Here is a 17704-nt window from a genome sequence, read left to right on the forward strand (position 1 = left end):
ATGTCGAGACCAAGGGAAGCTTACCGTGACTGACAGCATGATCAAGCATCCGCGTTGAAGTTGTGCAAGTGCTGTGTCCAATCGGATCGCTTTGGAGGCGGGGCTTCTGAGTACAGCCCGTCGGCCTCCGCCTCTTCCTCCTTGATTGTTATTATTGTTTGCTGTCAAAATGGAGTTCTTACTCGGAAATCCCTACAGCACTCCCGTGGGCCAATGTATCGGTACGTCCTCTTTTAAAATGACAAGTATGCTGTGCGGTGGGCTTGACGACATAATCCGCGGGCGAACGTTTTGGCGAGAGGCGCCAGCTAGCATCCTTGCTGCGGGCCAACGTCTTCCAATTGGAACGAGCGACATATATTCCCTTACAAGTACATTCATTTGCGAAAACTACTGCCATTTCGACAGCAGCCTACCCACGTGTGCACGAGTATGCCTTCAAGTGCAAGGAAAGAGCGGCGAATTACAACTTTCGATATGGAAAGTTGCTGAAAGTATGAAGCAAAAACGTACGTTTTTCGAGTTGATGTCCGTATACATTCCTAATAATGTAAGTGTATACGCTTGCACCACTAAAAGCTGTGTGCAGAACTTGTAATTCACGGGAACATCTCGGTTGCCTTTTGTAGCAATGCAGTATGAGAGGACAAAACATGAAGTCAGTACATTTGATTCATTCAGGGTGTGTGTGAACCGGTGTCACGTCACTTCCATTTCAAAGCCACACTACAGACTGTGAGTTTTCCCCGTCCCAGCAGCTCTTGGAAAACGTCCCGCTTCAGTGCGCGAGAAGAGGTGAGAGTTGTGACGCGACAACTCAACATGCCCTGAGCGAACCAGAAGAAGACGGCCGTGCTGGAGCGACGTCCCTCCTCGCTCCACCCTTTTTGTCGCTCTTACCCAAGCCCGAGGCCCGACGTCAAGGCGACCGTGACGACAAAGCTGCGGAGGACCCTGCAAGAAGGGGTGGCGTCGAAAGCTGAAAAAGCGCGTGAGGCTCCAGGGGGATCACTTCCGAGGGGAAAACTTCTAGTTCCTAGTCTGGGTTTGAAATACATCTTATGTGACACCAGTCATGGAGCCTTTTGGACAAATCTCGCACAGCTCTTCTTACAGGGAAGACTCACAGATGCCTAAAATCAAATACAGAATCACAAGATGTAAACAGTTAATATATTCATATACTACAACTAATATTAGAAACCGATGCGGTGTAGTTCGACGGCCACTGCAACCAACCACCGCGACGATAACGATGAGAAATGAATACCTCATTCATTGGGTCAAAACAAACGGAGCATTGTTCTGTATGCAAAGGCGGTGTTGTGCAAGTGTACCTAATGTAGTGGCCTTTGACCCTTCGCGCACGGTGCGCTTGCGTCCCGCTCGCTTTTTGGGTGTTTGCAAGATGCTCCAAGACGAAACCCTTTCAGAACCACAGCAGGTTTCGCCCTTTTAAGGAAACAAAGCTTGAAAACCCTGACTTGCTGTTATTTCATTTATTCACTGCGGGGGGGGGGGCGAAAAGGAGACACCTGCCTTGGTGGAGGTAATAATGAAATCTGAAGGGGGCGGTCTTCCTTACTTACTGGCATTTCCTTTTTTGCTGTGAAATCACAAACGTTACACTCAGCCGTTAAAGACATCAACTAAATCTAATGTACCTCTCAAAGTCAGTTGAATATTACAGAAAATTAAATTGAAGCCTGTTTTGGGGGGGATTGTTTTTTAAACTGATCATAGTTCAGCAAGCTATTGTACAAAAGTGGATTGAATTCCCCCAACCCGCCCCTCTGTCATAAAGGACAAGTTGGAAGTGTGACACTAAGCAAAGAGAGGACTGGTGATGGGACTGAAAAGCGGAACCCTGTGCGGATGGCGGGATTTAGAGAGGGCCGGCTTCCTCGTTGGCACAGCATGGCGCTGCCTGCCTCGTAATCGTCAGACCCTGCCGGCGGGGTCTCGTTTCCCGGGGCTGGGCTGGGAGCGGGGAGGCATTGACGGTTTTGACACCATGAGTGAATTATGCAGCTCTGTGGGTAGTGAACCCGCTGATTGTTCTTTAGTTTTGCAGAGAGCATCTTGTTTTACGTTCCCTCGAAATTATACGAGATTACAAGAGACGGCGGTCGACGTAGACGGTTGATTCTTTCAAAGTCAGCTCTCGACGCAAGGCGGTGTTTCAAAAATGCAGCCCAGTGAGAGGCTCTTGGCCTGGGCGTGACATCTTGCTCGAGGGCTGCGGGTTTCCAAGAAGACGCTTCCTCCTCTCCAAGCTTGCGCAACAGTTTTACTTTGAGTGAAGCGTGTGATGCTTTAAGTCTTGTCTGTCTGAAGTCGACTTTAAAGTGCCGTTGGATCAAATGCGGCGTCATTTCACGCACGCGGCCGTTAACACGATCACAATGAGCCTCCATGTGTTCCTGGAAACAAATAATAAAGTCATCGTGAGGAATATACCCTTTAATGGCCTTTTAGATCGTTTAATATGATATTATTGCAGAATCAAAGAAAAGGCAAGTTGCTGTTGTGAGTGTTCTTAAGAAAATGTACATTGTTGAATACCGCCTTTTCATTCTTCAAAAGAGCACAAGATGGTGAGTGAAGGACACCCATTGCCATTGTTAGTTCCTTAAAAATGGATCCGGTATTGGATTTGCCTTCTCGCGACTTTTCGGACAAATATATGCCTAGTTTTACATTTACAGATGAAATGAACGTTTGTGCGTGTGTGTGTTTTTTGTTGTTGTCTTTAACTCGTTGTCATCGACATATTTATACGTTAGGTGCGGAGGTGGATCTCGTCCAGCTTTTTGTAAACCACTGTGACAGAACAGTGCGTATTCTTTCTTTTGGTAGGTTCGGGGCTTACAGAACAGAATGTTCTACGGTTCTGAAAATGCTCGAAAACGTTTGGCAAAATGGGGAACACTTTTGCCAGCGAATACGTTGGTAAACGTTTGCATTTCTTCTTCCAGAGAGGGCCACTGACGGAGGCCTCCAGAATGAAGACTGGGCCCTCAACATGGAGATCTGCGACATCATCAACGAGACCGACGAGGGGTGAGTTATCGTAGCGAAAATGAGCCAGCGCACACTTGACGCTTCCCAGCGTGGAGGGTCGGTGGAAAGAATTCTGCTTCCCGTGTTGGTTGCGCCCACGCCGGTTTGTCACGGAGCTCTCTTTGTTTTCCTGGCCGACTCGAGCAATAATCTGCGGTCGGCCACCACAAAAAGCCTTTTGTTCGCTTTTCGAGCTGTCACCGAAAGTGCTTCTCCATTTACTTCTGGCAGGAACGCCCATATGCAGGAATTTGTACCGAGCTCATCACTTCCTCACTTCGATAAATCATCGGGATGAGGAATGTTCAAAATGCTTCCTTGTTTCCTTGTTTCTTCCCCCCGCTGCTCTTGTGTTTGCCTTCTTTTTGCATTCTTCATCCCTTCACACATGCGCACACACAAAATCATTGTCGAGGCTCTCGTACATGCGACACAAACATTCGGCCAGTTTGGCAAGGCAATTCGGGTGATTTTAAGCTGCAAGTGTTCATGTGCGACAGTGCAACATGCAGCAGCAGCGGCGAATCGTAAAGCGACGCAGTCAAGCCGCAATAGCTTCTCGTGCGCAGGCAGGCGAGAGCCGAGCTGAACTCTTCACGCGGGCGACGAAATCGCAGCCGGCTTGACTCCATCGCAGTCGCACACCTCCACCCGCAGGCAGACGCTCATCTGTTTTCGTGCCACGAAAAAGAATTCATTACCCGCACAGTCGACACTGACAAAAATGATACTTTGGAACGACTTCAATAAATACGCTCATTTCTTACGGCTAAATGCATTCATTCGTCTGTCTCAGATTATATGGAAAGGAAATGCAAAGATATTATTTTGAACAAGTATAAGAGTGAGACATTCATGAAATGATAGGGATATGACTTGCTATTGTGTAATAACCTTGAATGTTTTATGGTATATTTCCCAATTCGGGAGTTGAACCCAGAACCTGGAAACGGTGAGGCAGACGTGCTTTCCATCATTGATTCCCTTTTCCATCTCTTTCTTTCCTTCTGATATACCTTACTCTCCTTTTTCCTTCCAAATTACAAAAGCAGTCTGGAAAGTAATTGTCAATCAGTGACTATGAAAACGCACACAAAAAGCCACTTACCCGTAAGCCACCATTTAGCCACTTCAAACAAAGTAGGCATCCACGTGTGATGTCACATGGTCTCGTGACACAAAAATCTTTATTTTGAAGTGAAAATGCTATTTAAATACAACAGAACGTTTGATTTGCTTTGTGTGGAGTCGTGTGTGCTTTCAGTCAGAGAGATTTGAAATGAAAACCACAATTTTCAGTTCAACTAATGCATCTCAGATGAATGGAAGTGGTTTCATTTTTAAAAGAAATCTTCTCCCAGCGTAAGACGTCAATGTCTCTTTGCAGCAGGAGTCCTCCTTTCGGTTTCGGTTTCATGCGTTTCTTCTTTCCCATTAGGCCAAAAGACGCCACGCGGGCGCTGAAGAAACGACTCGGTGGCAACAAAAATTACCGAGAAGTCATGCTGGCGCTTACGGTGAAACACACCAGCTGACTTTTTAAATATTTTTTTTTTTTTTTGCATCCAAATTATTCTTTATTTTTTTTTCTCTCTCTTTTTCCTCCACCCATTTCATTCATCTTCTGACTCTGCAGGTAGTGGAGACGTGTGTGAAGAACTGCGGCCACAGGTTTCACGTTCAGGTAGCCAACAGAGATTTCATCGATGGCGTTTTGGTCAAAATCATCTCCCCCAAAGCGAATCCGCCAACCGTCGTGCAAGACAAAGTGCTGTCGCTCATACAGGTACCTCGTGCATTTGTATTGGGGTCAAAAAGCACACACACTTATCAATGTACAAAACATTGCATTATGAAAAGACAAGTTGGCCAAAATTATCGAAAGATAATGATTTCATTCGTTTAGACTAAATCGTACAAATGTAATATTAAAAAAAAAAAAAAAAAACCTGCCTTGTCTTGTGTTGATTTCTGGCAAGGATCCAATTACACTATAAAATGGCAAATACGTTTTGTGGAATCATCAGGGAATGGATGGTTGAGTTTTAGAGCATTTTGACTCGAATATTGGAGCATTGTGTTCTGTGACAATAGAAGCACCGAACCTGGCAAAAGAAAGAGTAGACTCTCTTCTCTTCTAGCTTGTTCCTTTCTTTCGTAGTCATCAGTAGAACACGGGTTGGGTTCTGACCAAGAAGCAGAGAAAATGAGCTAATAAATGTCTACGGCGGCGAATGAGTTCATAGAAAGCAATTAGAGGATCCTTCAAATTGTAAGATCTTGATCTTGTTCTGCTGGCATACGATACGACTGCCTCACTGTTGTAGAAATTGGCTTAAGACGAGCCGTGCCAGCACTAGCTTCAGCAGATGCTTTCCAAAAATTCTAACGAGCCAATAATTGCACGTCTGCGTGTGCTAGGCCTGGGCCGACGCTTTCCGAAGTAGTCCTGATCTTACTGGGGTGGCGCACATCTACGAGGAACTGAAGAGGAAGGGCATGGAGTTCCCCATGGCAGATTTGGATGCACTGTCCCCCATCCACACACCGCAGCGTGTAAAGAATCACACCTACGTTTGGAAAGAAGCATTCATAAAGGACATATAATTGAGGCATATTTCTCCTCCCAGGGCACACCGGAGGTGGACCCAGCCATGATCAAGTACCTCGCCCCGGCAAGCAGCCCTGCTGCTGCATCGCCAAAACCTGCCAGCAACTCACCTGCCACGCAGGTCTCGCCACGCGGTCCCATCACAGCCACTCCCCAACAGGTGAGTCCCACCTTTGTCCGTTGCTTCTTTTCACACATTGATGCTTGCAAATGATTTTGGAGCATCTTTGCTCGCAGGTGGCACGGTTACGCAGCGAGTTGGACATCGTGAGAGGCAACGTTAAAGTCTTGTCGGAGATGCTCACCGAGATGGTCCCCGGCCAGGAAGATGGATCCGATCTAGAACTGCTCCAGGTTTGACGGAGGATGGAGATTACGATATGCATAATACTCCACATGACACTTGTTGGCATTTTTGCTCCGATTTCATGACTGCAGCGGTGCCTTGAGATTCGAGTGACCCGACTACCGGTTCCCGAGTGTGTAATGTTCAAGAGCAAAAACCTCAGGCCTGTGTGTCAACGTGTTATAGCCACCAGGGCGAGTAGTGCACTCGGGTCTCGCTAACAAAACATTGCCAGTCACGTTAGTGTAATTATATTTATGTAGCTGCTTTTTTTTTTTTATATTAAACTATGTTCACCCTTGGAAGAATCCTCAATCAGATCCATATATTTTATTAAAAATGTTTTCAACTCCTTGTCTGGCTGCCGTTTAGGAGCTGCACAGGACATGCAGAGCAATGCAGCAGAGAGCGGTGGAACTGATCTCGCGCGTGTCCAACGAGGAAGTGACCGAGGAGCTGCTGCACGTCAACGACGACCTCAACAACGTATTCCTCCGATACGAGAGGTGCGTTCAGCCGGAAAGAACGCGTCTTCTGCTAATCTGCGGTCAACACGGTCCATAATTCTGGCTATTTTTGATGAAAAACACGCCGTTAAATGAATTCCATGCAAAATTCCGACTGTGTTGTGTTGCTTACAGGTACGAGAGGTACAGGTCGGGGAGAGGCGCTCAGAACAAAGGGGTGAGTGAGTATTGCCAGTAACTACTCTGAATGCATTTATTGTCGTTGATATTTGTGGTGAGAGAAAGTCAGCTGTTTGAATGCGAAACTATTTGCAAATTGACCGTGTGGAAATCCAGATGCCTTGAGAGATAATTCAGCGTCGGAGACCCCAAGCCACAGCAACACTCTTATGTCGTTTGGATGTGCTGTCATTGTACTGCAGGCCAAGTTGGGAATCGTTTTTTTAGAGTTTGCGCTTGCGCCCCACTCCGTGAGAGGAGTGGGGCGTCTCTCGCCACATCCCGCGCAGCTGTTTGTGTTTGCGTTCTGTTGATGCGTCTGCGTGCTCGGTCTGTTTGTATTGCGGCGAGCTGATGGAGGCAAGTATGACTTTGCTGCCATGTTCAGTCCCAGACAAAGTTCTAGGGATGAACGTTGCCATTAGTAAACATAACAAACCATATTTCATCCTCTCAACCTTTCCTTGTTTTCTGTCCACGTTCCCCTCAGTGCTACGGCGAACCCTCGCGATTTGCTAGTCACAAAATCACCGACAGTGATCCCTCGTTATATCACCGTTAATTTATTTTGGATATCAGTGCCTCGCAACATTACTTTTAAAGGTCAGTGTAGTGCAACGCAGAACAAGAAACCTTACTGAGTACGTTACCGGTTTAAAACAAAAGCCACAGTCAGATTTCTATGAACTAAATTCACAAATAGCAACCTTTGCCCGACGAATAGCTAATGCACACACTCAACAATATCGGCAGGAATTTGTTCCTGTCGTAAATAAAGAGCTAAGTTTAGCTTGATTTATTTTTTTTCTTTAGTTCAAAATATCACCACAATGAATTCTGAGTACCCATAATGCTATTCTATTGACTACATTGCCAGGACGTGAGTGTTAGGAACTGAGCAAAGGGTTAACCCAGGAAATGGCATTTTAACACCATGTCAACATGCAAGCAGGGCGTGCCTAATAAGCATGCGCTTGGGTTGTATGTGTGGATGGCGACCTCAAGTGGACAAATAAAATACCTGCAACTCTCGTTAAAGTGCAGATTCACCAAATGGAATTGAAACGCATACATGAAACTGATGAATTTATGGAGTAACATGATAAATAATTGGTCACTTTCATTTATTGTGGGGGTTTTCTGTAATGTGAGTACGTGTAACATTTTCTAGTCGAATTGAAAAACTGCATTTGCCTTCTCCCAGATTTTGGGCGAGGCCACCGACGACAACCTGATAGACTTGGGTCCCGGCTCCCCATCCGCGGTCACGCCCAGAGTCCCGTCCAGCCCGCCACGTCACGGCACCGCAGCGGCCGCGGCCTCGCCGGCCCCAAACCCCGCCGCGGCCTCGCTGTCCTCAGCGCTGGCCGGCCTTGGTAAGAAGAAGCGAGCAGAATCCGCGTGGCACAATCGACGCGCCGGAGGTGTCTGCCTCCGCCCTGGGACTCGGTTCAGAGTGGCTACTAGGAACTGTCAATTAGGGACTAGTTGAAGCTTTTCAACTCAAATGTTGCAGCAATTAGAATCCAAGCAGGATTACGCAAATAATTGCTACCTTGTCCTAAAGGAACGTGTCGTTATCACACCTAATGTCAGCTCAACATCACCAAGTATTAGTACTAAGCATCAGGAAAGATGATATTTATTTATTTACTATCACTGTGATATTTACAGTCGTCCTTCGCGACAGGATGGCAATCATGCTGTTTTGTTCCGATGATGTCCATGTTTCCGTAACAAGCTCCATGTCTGCTCTGTCTTGTTCTCCTTCCCACCGGGATCCCACCTCGTGCCAGATGTGAGTCCTGCAAGTCGACCAAACCGCGACCAGGACGACTTTGACATGTTTGCCCAGACTCGGAGCAGCTCTCTGGCTGAGCAGCGCAAAAAGTATGTCGACGTAGTTTTTAGAAAAATATATATATCTTTTCAACTTTATAAAGCTTATACATGTGAGAGTTATTTATGTATACAAATTTAGAACAAAGAAAAAGGCAGATATCCGAGCAGATTCGTTGTTTAGATGGTCAGCCAATAACTAATGAATCCAAATTTGGAATGACGTAATGTCTATCCGTTGGTAAGAAATAGTCAAGATTGACAGAATTGGCATTTAATGATGGTGTTGGCGCTGGGAGTATCATCACATACATTTCAACTATTTCAACTGCTATTCACCTGTTCCATCCTCCCACCCAAAACTTTAAAAAAAAAAATTGTTTTTAAGAAGAAAATAGCGCTCCATCTATAATATTGCACTTTACAAAAACATGAGGGAATCATATCATTAAATAGAATACAAAGAAATGTCACAGTTTTTGTAACGTTTTGCTTCAACTCAATGGACACTGTGCTGCTCCTTCTGGCGTGTGCGCCTCGGCCACCTTGGGGCAAGGAGAATGCAGCCATACGTCTATACGGGGACGGTCTCGGCTCCTCGGTAAGCTGCATTCATAGTCATCGTTCTTGGCAGAGGATAAAGAATATGTTCCTCTTTTTTCAAGAATTGTTCACTATCTGCCAAACTGCTGCTAATCACTACCACCGTACAGAACTCGTATCTCACGTTTTTGCTCGCAAGTCAAAGCAAAGAATTGTCCAAACGATGGCTCGTATCTAAAACTAAAACTCGCCACACCATCGTGAGTCTTCACCATTCGCGTGCGTCCTGTTATCCAAACGTCAGTGTGGCCAAAAACGATTCATTCTCCCTACTAAGCCACAAAAATACACTGGTTTGTACTGAGACTTTGATCAACTAAAAACTGGTTAAATTGTTTCAATTCCATGTTTGTAAATTTCTAAATAATATTTGGGTGAATGCAGAAGCGACGCAACATTGGCAGTTGGTTCCTTTGTGTCTTGTTGACGCGTTTGTCGTGCACAGCGTCAAGTACGAAGCTCCTCAGGCTCTGGGTGGTCTGGCCTCAGCTTTGGATGTCCGACAGCACAACGCGGGAGGGGTGAGTGCGCTCGACCGCGTCGGAGGAGGCGACTTTTGCTCGGACGCGGCAAGCGTCTGTCTGTCTTGTGATGACGGTCCGCAACGCGCGCATTCACCGGGCCATCTGCGTGCGTTGATACAAACTCAAAGATGCATCATTCAATTCAGCACTCAAAAGTGAGCCAACACTTATTTGCGCAATTAACACATTTTGGATTGATTATGTTCTCTGTGTGAACACATCGAAAAAGACACCATATGGACAAAGGTGTTAATCAATTAACTCATTCGCTGCCAGCCGTTTTCCCCTTCTTTCCATCTTTCAAGGCCCACGGAGTACTGTGTTCCGTGACAATCGCACCAAACCCTGCCGAGAGAAAACATTGACTCTGTTCATTTCACCAGAAAACTTGACTGGGTTGTCAGCGGCTTTTTTACTTGTTCCTCATTCACTGCATGAACCGCGTCGTCGTTTGTTCCGATCGCAACAACCCTTTCTACTCCCGACCGCGACGCATACCCCGTTTATACTATCCACGTACACATACTGTGATCGAGTGTGAGGTGCCTAAACTTGCATTTCTCCCGCTACCCGCTGAAATACATGATGATGATGAACAAATACGGCGATTGCTGCTGTAAGCTTCAAATGGACGGTCCGTTAGTTCCGTACCATTCCCGTTTCACGTCCTGCAGGTGTCCCAATACCTTTGTCCATGTGCCGCATCGCTTTGCACGCAGATCGTTCTACAATCTGAGCATCCGTACACACTGGCAGACATAGACGGTGCCGATTCAAGTTGTTTTTATGGAGAGTTCCCACATGTTTTTTCCTTTTCCCATATTTCCCCCCGTATTTTCCTCTCCGTTCTTTCATTCTGTCTTTGCCCTCCTCAAAGAGACGCTTCTTCCATACTGTATTTGACTTGGCTGTCTGTGCCGCGTCCTGTGAGCTGTCTTCTCTGGAGTAAGGTGTATTTCTGTTGTCGATTCAGCTGAGGGTAGAAGGGGATGAAAACCCAGCAGATCAGGAGCTGCCCATAGACAGCTGGCTTATTACCCAAGGAATGGTGAGGACTGCATCCTCAGTGTGTCCTCGTTTGACCCCACCGTCCACCGTCACCGCCCGCTTCAGCCGGCCTCATCCATTATCCACTGCTCTTCGTTTTTAGTCTCACGCCACTCTCTCCTCGGCTGCGACAATAAAAGCTCATAGCGGCAAACTTTCCCCATCCCGACGCCGTGTCTAATACGGACGGGTGTGATACTTCAGTGATGGCTAATATGAAGATGCACACATTAAGGACAACGTTTGTCTACGGCTGCAAATTTGGCTCTGCTGTTTTTAGCTGACTGAGCCGTTTTCGAAATGTTGCAGATCGATAAACAGGATGGCTTTGCGCCAGCGTTGGTGTTGAATATTTTACTTGGCAGAGCATCGTGTTTGGTCAGGTATTTATTTTGCTGCATTAAGTTAAAGCCTGGATGATTATTTATGCTACATGCCAATTCCATTTCCAAAACTATATATACATACTGAAAGAGTTTTCGTCATATTGCCCACCGCTGTTGTATTCTATTGACATACTAGCTGCTCAACCCTGAACAGTTACTGACACCTTTCACCTTGATCCCCGCACTGACCTTTGGACAAGTGGGCCTTACTCGAACCTTAACATTCTTTCACAAGCTCAATTCATCGTGTTTCATAAGCAGACTAAAATGACGGTAGACTAAAAATACCACCGCAACATAGAAAAGGTCTTTAACACCCGTTTACTGTCAAAGCATGTGAGTTCCATGTTGTCATTTCAGTATTGTTTTTTACTGGACAAAAAGTCTTGACGCACATCTTAATTCATCCTGGCTGGAGCCCTGAATTTAAATTCTTTCTTTTCTTTGTAATTCTTTGTGAAAATAAACAGCTGACATAATGCGGAGATGTGGCTGTGTTCTATATGAACCAATTCTATTCAAACGAAAACAAAAATCAGGAAAAGCCTACGAGAACTGCTGAACTTTATTTGGGGTTAATCAGGGGCATTTAAAAATGGTGGCAGGTGTGTGACAAAAGCCACATCCCCAGTTACAAGAGGGTGTGCACACTTGTCCAACCACATTAGCTGTTGTTTAGATTTACTTCCCCTCTCGAAAAGACTGAACTTTTCCTCAATTGAGTTGGACAAGTTATATGTCACTTTGATGCTCGAGAAGTTGCAATAATTTATCTTGGTCCCATTTTTGTTTAGATCACAAAAAACTGACATTTGAAAAAGGCCGTGTAGACTTTCTATATACACTGTACGTCTCAAGTCTTGACTGTCAAGTTTCCAACAAGTCCCAAAAAATAGGATCTTGCTCAGTCACAACATATATTTGCAGATTAGGGACAATGTTTACTTCCTGCAGGTGTCCCATCACCTTTGTCCAAATAAAGTAATGGTTATCATTCCCTTGTTAGCCGCGCTGCGTATCGGTTACCGCGGAATGTCCGTCTGGCAGTCGCGTATTGAGGTGTAGATAAACAAGACCTAAGACAGACACGTCCCAGTCCAAGGTGACGTTGACCCGTCAACTAACACTTGAACTCTGTAGTTGTAATGTTTTGAATGGAGTAACGAGGAAGTTGGGGTTATCTCTGGAAATGTTGGAATAAGAACCTTTTGAGGGCTTCTCGTCACTTCCGTATGGTGAGGTTCATGGCTGGTGAGGCACTGACAAAGTCAGATTTACAAAAAAAGTTATACATTAGCAGCCTGACATTACAAACAGTTAAGCTGGTATTCTCTGACCTGATCTTTGATGTGGATCTTTCATCCGTTGTTGGTCGTCCGTTATTAATTAGAATTTTGTAACTTTAGTCATATCATCTTCCATGTTTGGCTTTCATTCGGAATGCGTCTGAAAACATTATATTGGAGACATGAAGAGAGACAAAAACGGGCAATGCCAGTCACAAGCCTCCTCAACCCACTGAGTGACGGATTGCGCAATCTGAGGTGAGGTGAGACTATTTGCTGCCTCACTTCGCATCTCGCTCACATGGACAGGAAATATGCAAATTCAGCAGTTTTGACGATGTCATCATGGACGTTCTTGGATTTCAAAAGAATCAGTAAAGCACAGACGAGAGAACTAATATTGAAAAGAATTGCATTTAATCATTATTTGGTTATTTGTTACTCTTCATGATTGCAGTTGAGACTCTGCCAAATCCTGATTGCACATACTACCGCACTTTGAGAATCACTGCTATAGATGATTTTTACATTCTTAGCGCTCCTACAGAGATAAACATAAGATAACTACTGGTTATATTGAGGCCCAAAAACAATAACGCACTCTTTCATAACAGATGATGAAGACGATATGCAACACGTCGAGGCTCTCACACGTTTTTTCATGCTTAATTTGTCACACACACAAGTGTAAAAGAAGAATAATAAAAAAAAAAAAAAATAATAATAAATGAACAACTCTGCCTTGTATTTGAAAACAAGTAATGGCCAGAGTCTTCGAACAACTTGTGGGTCATCGTGAGCTGTCTTCGGATGAAGGTCACGCAAAATATTTGCTGCCTCTCAATGTCACTCACCATCACAGCCCATGCGTGCGGACGCCTCTCGACAGTCTTCCCGCTTTTCTCCTCCAATCCGCCTCTTCATCAGGGCGAAATCATTTGCTAATTCCCTGATGATGTGGAATAACGAACGCCGCTGCGTGACATTCGGCGGCAGCTGTTGGGCCGTGTCAGCGCCACGCAGCTAACGGGAAAACGCGCAAGCTGGGAACTTGCGTTCTCGAGGTCAGCAGCTCGCTGGAAAAATGACAGCGCAGACTTGAGAGTTGGTTGGCGTTTGCTTTTTTGGTGCCATTTAATTTATTGTCTTCATTTCTGCGCTGTGAGTGATTCCTCTTCTTTTGATTTGTGTGTTGTGATATTTGTTTCCATTGTGTTGCTTTGTCGGTCGGGGCTGCTTCCTGGCTTGTGCGTGGCTTTGCTCCGTAGATCCCTGTATCGCAGTCGTCTGTCATGGATGACATAGAGGAGTGGCTCTGTGCTGATGTGGTGAGACTTGATTTACCTTGATTAAAAAAATCTCATCTTTTCTTCTCTGCCTCACTTTTTATTTTTCCGACCCATCCATTTTTCCTCTAACTTCACATTCCTTTTTCTTCTCACGAATCTTACTTTATTTCCACCGATGACTGACATCACAGATGAGCGTGAGGCTTTACTCACCAGGACACTTCATTAGGAACACAAACACAACGTAATGTTCACTGTTGAAACGGCCAGAGAGGTATAAGTTTAACAATATTTATTATCGTGGTTGTAGTTTGCAGTGGTGTCAAACTGCACTGCAGATAACTGTAAAGTGTAAAAAAGAGCTGAATAAGATACATTTGGCAAGATGCATGTGGACCTAATAAAGTGTCCGGTAATGTGTATATACTTTATGCTAATGTAGTAGTAGTAGTAGTAGTAATATTTAATATGGCTTTATGCATGTTGGGTTTGTGTCTATGGACTAAAAACAGTCTGTATTTTATTCAAAATATGTCTTTGGAGGTCTTGTTGTCTTATGCAGTGGCTTAGTTAATTATTACTGTGGTCATTTTATGGCAGTCGAGTACCTCGATACCTCAAATAGTGAATATTAAAATAATTTTCTGAAATAGCTTTTCTGCAAAATTTACACTTTATCTGTATGATAGCTCAAGAATATTGCTACAAATGTCACTTTAGTAATGAAGACGTGCTTTTACGGTGTTTATTTGAGGTACGGCGTAGCGAGAGGGCTGCAACAATTAATAGAATAACTCAAATTATTTAAGTACAAAATCTCTGCCTCATTTACTGGAACGTAACCCCCGCGACATACGAGGGTTTACTGTGGCTACAACGGCTAGTTTGCACATATTGTAATGCCCCCGCAAGTAGTCAAGGATACACACAGCTGCCGATGACCTTTTATTGAACAAACAATTTAAAAAAACAAACTTGATAAACACGTTTATCCACGATCGCTCATTCGCTGACACCCGCGTCACTCCCCAGGCCAGGCCCCGCCTTTTAAAGCCAACACACTCAAGGTCACAGATACTACAGGAGAACACGATGGTGACCCCAAGTGGACATAAATAATACCTGCGCCTCACATTAAATAATGCAATATCAATTCTTATCCGATGAATCACGGGAAAATCGGTAGAATCCTCAGTTCTACAAATATTCGAAGGCTGCGGCCCTAGTGAGGCCTTTATTTGTCCACGTGGAAGACACTCAGCAGTTACTTGTGGCAAGGTGTTTATTTGACTGGAGGCATTTTTATTTGAGAAAATACGGAAAGATAGTTTCACAAAAGCATCAATAACCGCCATTGTTTACTTTTGTAGAAAGGTGATTCTCCAGATGAAGGCGTAACCAGCGAAGGTACACTAAAGCATTTTTTTCATTTTCTAAAAAAGAATGCACAGCCAATCAATTTAGCATTTTTCCATTTTTTTTGAAGACTCGTTTTGTTTCTCTCAGAGTTTGACAAGTTTCTGGAGGAGCGAGCGAAAGCGTCAGACACGTCTCCCCCCGGCGATGACGCGGCCCATCCTGCCCGCGCTCACAAGAAAGCCCAGCGGACGGAAGACGCCCTCTTTGCCTTGTAGAGTCGCGGCCGAGCGTCTCCGTCGCTCTCTCGGGGTCGTCTGAAGGTCAGCACTCTGAATGATTCCCCCGTGAAAATGCTCCGTCGGTCCCAGTTCATCCTCTTGCCTCCTGCCGCCGTGTCGCTCGAACATACGGACAGCCGCGAGTTGTATAATTCCATTTGTGAATGTATTTGATGCGTTCGTGTGTGGGAGGTAGCGACGCCTTAGGCCTGGTACACACACAAGGATTTTTCAAATATTCCAAGTTTTGATTTATTTATTTTTTTAAATCTGTGACAGACACCGCACATGAAGATAAAAAAAAAATAAAAAATCAGGATTTAAACGTTTTGTCCGTTGCATGTCACAATTGTCAGCGTCGTGACTCGGGACGTGAAGATTGTTGGTCGTAAATATTGAACGTGTTCGTTAAGATGGTCGCCCCCGATCTGCTTTGGACCCTAAAACCGGGACAAATCCACTCTTAACACACCTCAGATTCGTCATCATATGGGATAATCTTGTAAGACGTAAGATTTTCTGCCGTTTGACATGCTAGGTAAGGAAGGGGCAAAATTGGCACCAAAACAGCCCGATTGTCTTTGTGTGTACCGGGCCTTACTTCACATTCATAATTCTCCACCCAAGGATGACAGCCTAACTTACCAGACGGGCTTTAGAAATAAAAGAGGGTTGACAAACATTATTCATGGTAAAGTGGTCATAACACAGGCTAATTGCTAATGTATGCATTTATTGTTTCAATGGTTTGGGCTGTAGTGTGCACAAGTGCTGTGCTTCTGGTCTTATATTTTCATAAGTAGTTCCAGTAACAGTTAAGTGGAGCGTACGATCCTGCTAACATTAAGATGCTTACGAAGTGTTTACGTCAGTCTTGTAACGCTTTCATCGGAATTTGACCAGACTGCGAAGAAAAGACAACATGGGCTGTTTGAAATAGAAGAATAAACATGTTAAGTCATCTTAATAAGCTGTGTATGTCAGCGACCTTCTAACCAAAGGGCATCGAAACCGCGCAAATACTGTGGTACCTCAGTATTATGTACAGTATATGTGTGATCACAGAACAAATTGAACTCTTATAACAAGGCACCACTGGATTGGAAAATCTTTTTTTTTGTTCATATCTAAATGCAAAGAGTACCTAATATGGCCATTGAGTACTGTTTGTTCGGAAGAGCCCGATTGAATATGTGGAATGTTTTCATTTGTTCTTCTCATCAGTAACGAGGCCTCATCGGGATTTAATTGGACACTTTGAAGGGGGAAAAACTCATCTCTTTGTTGTTCTGTGTGTTTACAAGATGGCTCCTATTTTTCTAGGGAAAGGGAAATATTCTTCTGAGTGACTTCATTTTGCACATAACTTTTTTTAAAAACTTAGCTATAGACTAGAATAGAAATGACAAGAATTGTGGACTATAAAAGAGAGATTTAAACTACCAGGACTGCGCCAAACTATTGTAATCAACTACTTACAGGACAAGAAATGTAAACTAATGGTATTATGAAGGATACATCATTGGCTAGTCATTATGTTGTGTAACAAATATATAGCTTCAACGACAAACATATTAGGAAAATGTTTTTAATTGTGCTATGCAGAAAGAAGGGCACTGTGTGTATTATTTCTTCCCCTGGTAGTGTATATATTTGTAGGTTTTTACATTTTTGAGAAACAAAATATTTACCATTCATTAAGGTCGGCACAATTTCTACTTTATTTTGTTATTATTATGATTATTTTTTTTTTTTAACTCATTCTTCTGCTCTCCTTCAACTAAGTCTGTCTATGGTTATTTCCAAGATCCCAAAAGTCAATTCTGTCTTAAATTCCAGCACTTTGAACATTGTTTTTTTTTTTTTGGTCTAATTTAGCTCTGCACTTCTAATTTATGCTTTTTTTAGCTAAAGACCAAAACTCAGACGCATTATTGTCTGGATACGCCACTGCATTTGTTCAACACTCTGTAGACGCATTGAAAAAAAAATGTGCCTACATAATCCGCAAAACGCTAAGATATTATATATTTTTGTTGCTCTTAACTTTGTTTTATACATATCTAGGACGAGGTTCCAATAAGTTGAGGTGTAACAAGAGATTTAACGGTCAGTCGTGGTGAAACCGATAACAAGAAATTGTGGCCCGAGGTTATTTTCATGTTGTCTTTCTGGCTTTCTGGACCTTGTAACAGAGTGTTTTCATGGAGCTTACGTGTTGATTGCTGCATGGACTCTTCAAAATTCCGGAACGTTTTGGGACGTTCCGTGTCCGTTGGGGCGGTGCCATCTGCTGCCCCCGCTGACTGTCGGGTCTGTGTGTGACTTGATGCACGTTATGTACCTACCTGCCCAATAAAACACACGTGAGACCGCTACCTCAAACG

The 17704-nt window shown here is 44.2% G+C and overlaps 1 protein-coding gene across 8 annotated transcripts; it reads left to right on the plus strand.

Moving 5' to 3' along the window:
• The first annotated feature begins 49 nt into the window (after window positions 1-49).
• LOC133414651 (TOM1-like protein 2) lies at window positions 50-17703 on the plus strand. 8 transcript variants are annotated; one of them, XM_061700160.1, is made up of 16 exons: window positions 50-221; window positions 2979-3063; window positions 4502-4580; window positions 4700-4849; window positions 5485-5619; window positions 5694-5834; window positions 5912-6028; window positions 6393-6526; window positions 6662-6704; window positions 7911-8082; window positions 8503-8596; window positions 9594-9669; window positions 10646-10720; window positions 13660-13719; window positions 15051-15087; window positions 15187-17703. In XM_061700160.1, exons 1-16 carry the CDS (start codon window positions 170-172, stop codon window positions 15312-15314), a joined length of 1578 nt encoding a protein of 525 aa, XP_061556144.1. In that variant the 5' UTR covers window positions 50-169; the 3' UTR covers window positions 15315-17703. The 8 variants fall into 8 exon arrangements, 6 of the variants coding, with proteins under 6 accessions (XP_061556144.1, XP_061556145.1, XP_061556147.1 ...); XM_061700161.1 differs by lacking the exon at window positions 13660-13719 and having other exon boundaries at window positions 51-221; XM_061700162.1 differs by lacking the exon at window positions 10646-10720 and having other exon boundaries at window positions 52-221.
• Window position 17704: the final 1 nt, after the last annotated feature.

Source organism: Phycodurus eques, chromosome 16 (assembly GCF_024500275.1).
Source record: "Phycodurus eques isolate BA_2022a chromosome 16, UOR_Pequ_1.1, whole genome shotgun sequence".
Lineage (NCBI taxonomy): Eukaryota > Metazoa > Chordata > Actinopteri > Syngnathiformes > Syngnathidae > Phycodurus > Phycodurus eques.

Excerpts from the sequence above, each read along its gene's own strand:
- LOC133414651 (XM_061700160.1), top strand. The coding sequence starts at position 170 with ATGGAGTTCTTACTCGGAAATCCCTACAGCACTCCCGTGGGCCAATGT. Across the intron at positions 5,835-5,911 it reads TCACAGCCACTCCCCAACAG|GTGGCACGGTTACGCAGCGA; the intron begins GTGAGTCCCACC and ends CTTTGCTCGCAG. Across the intron at positions 15,088-15,186 it reads TGAAGGCGTAACCAGCGAAG|AGTTTGACAAGTTTCTGGAG; the intron begins GTACACTAAAGC and ends TGTTTCTCTCAG.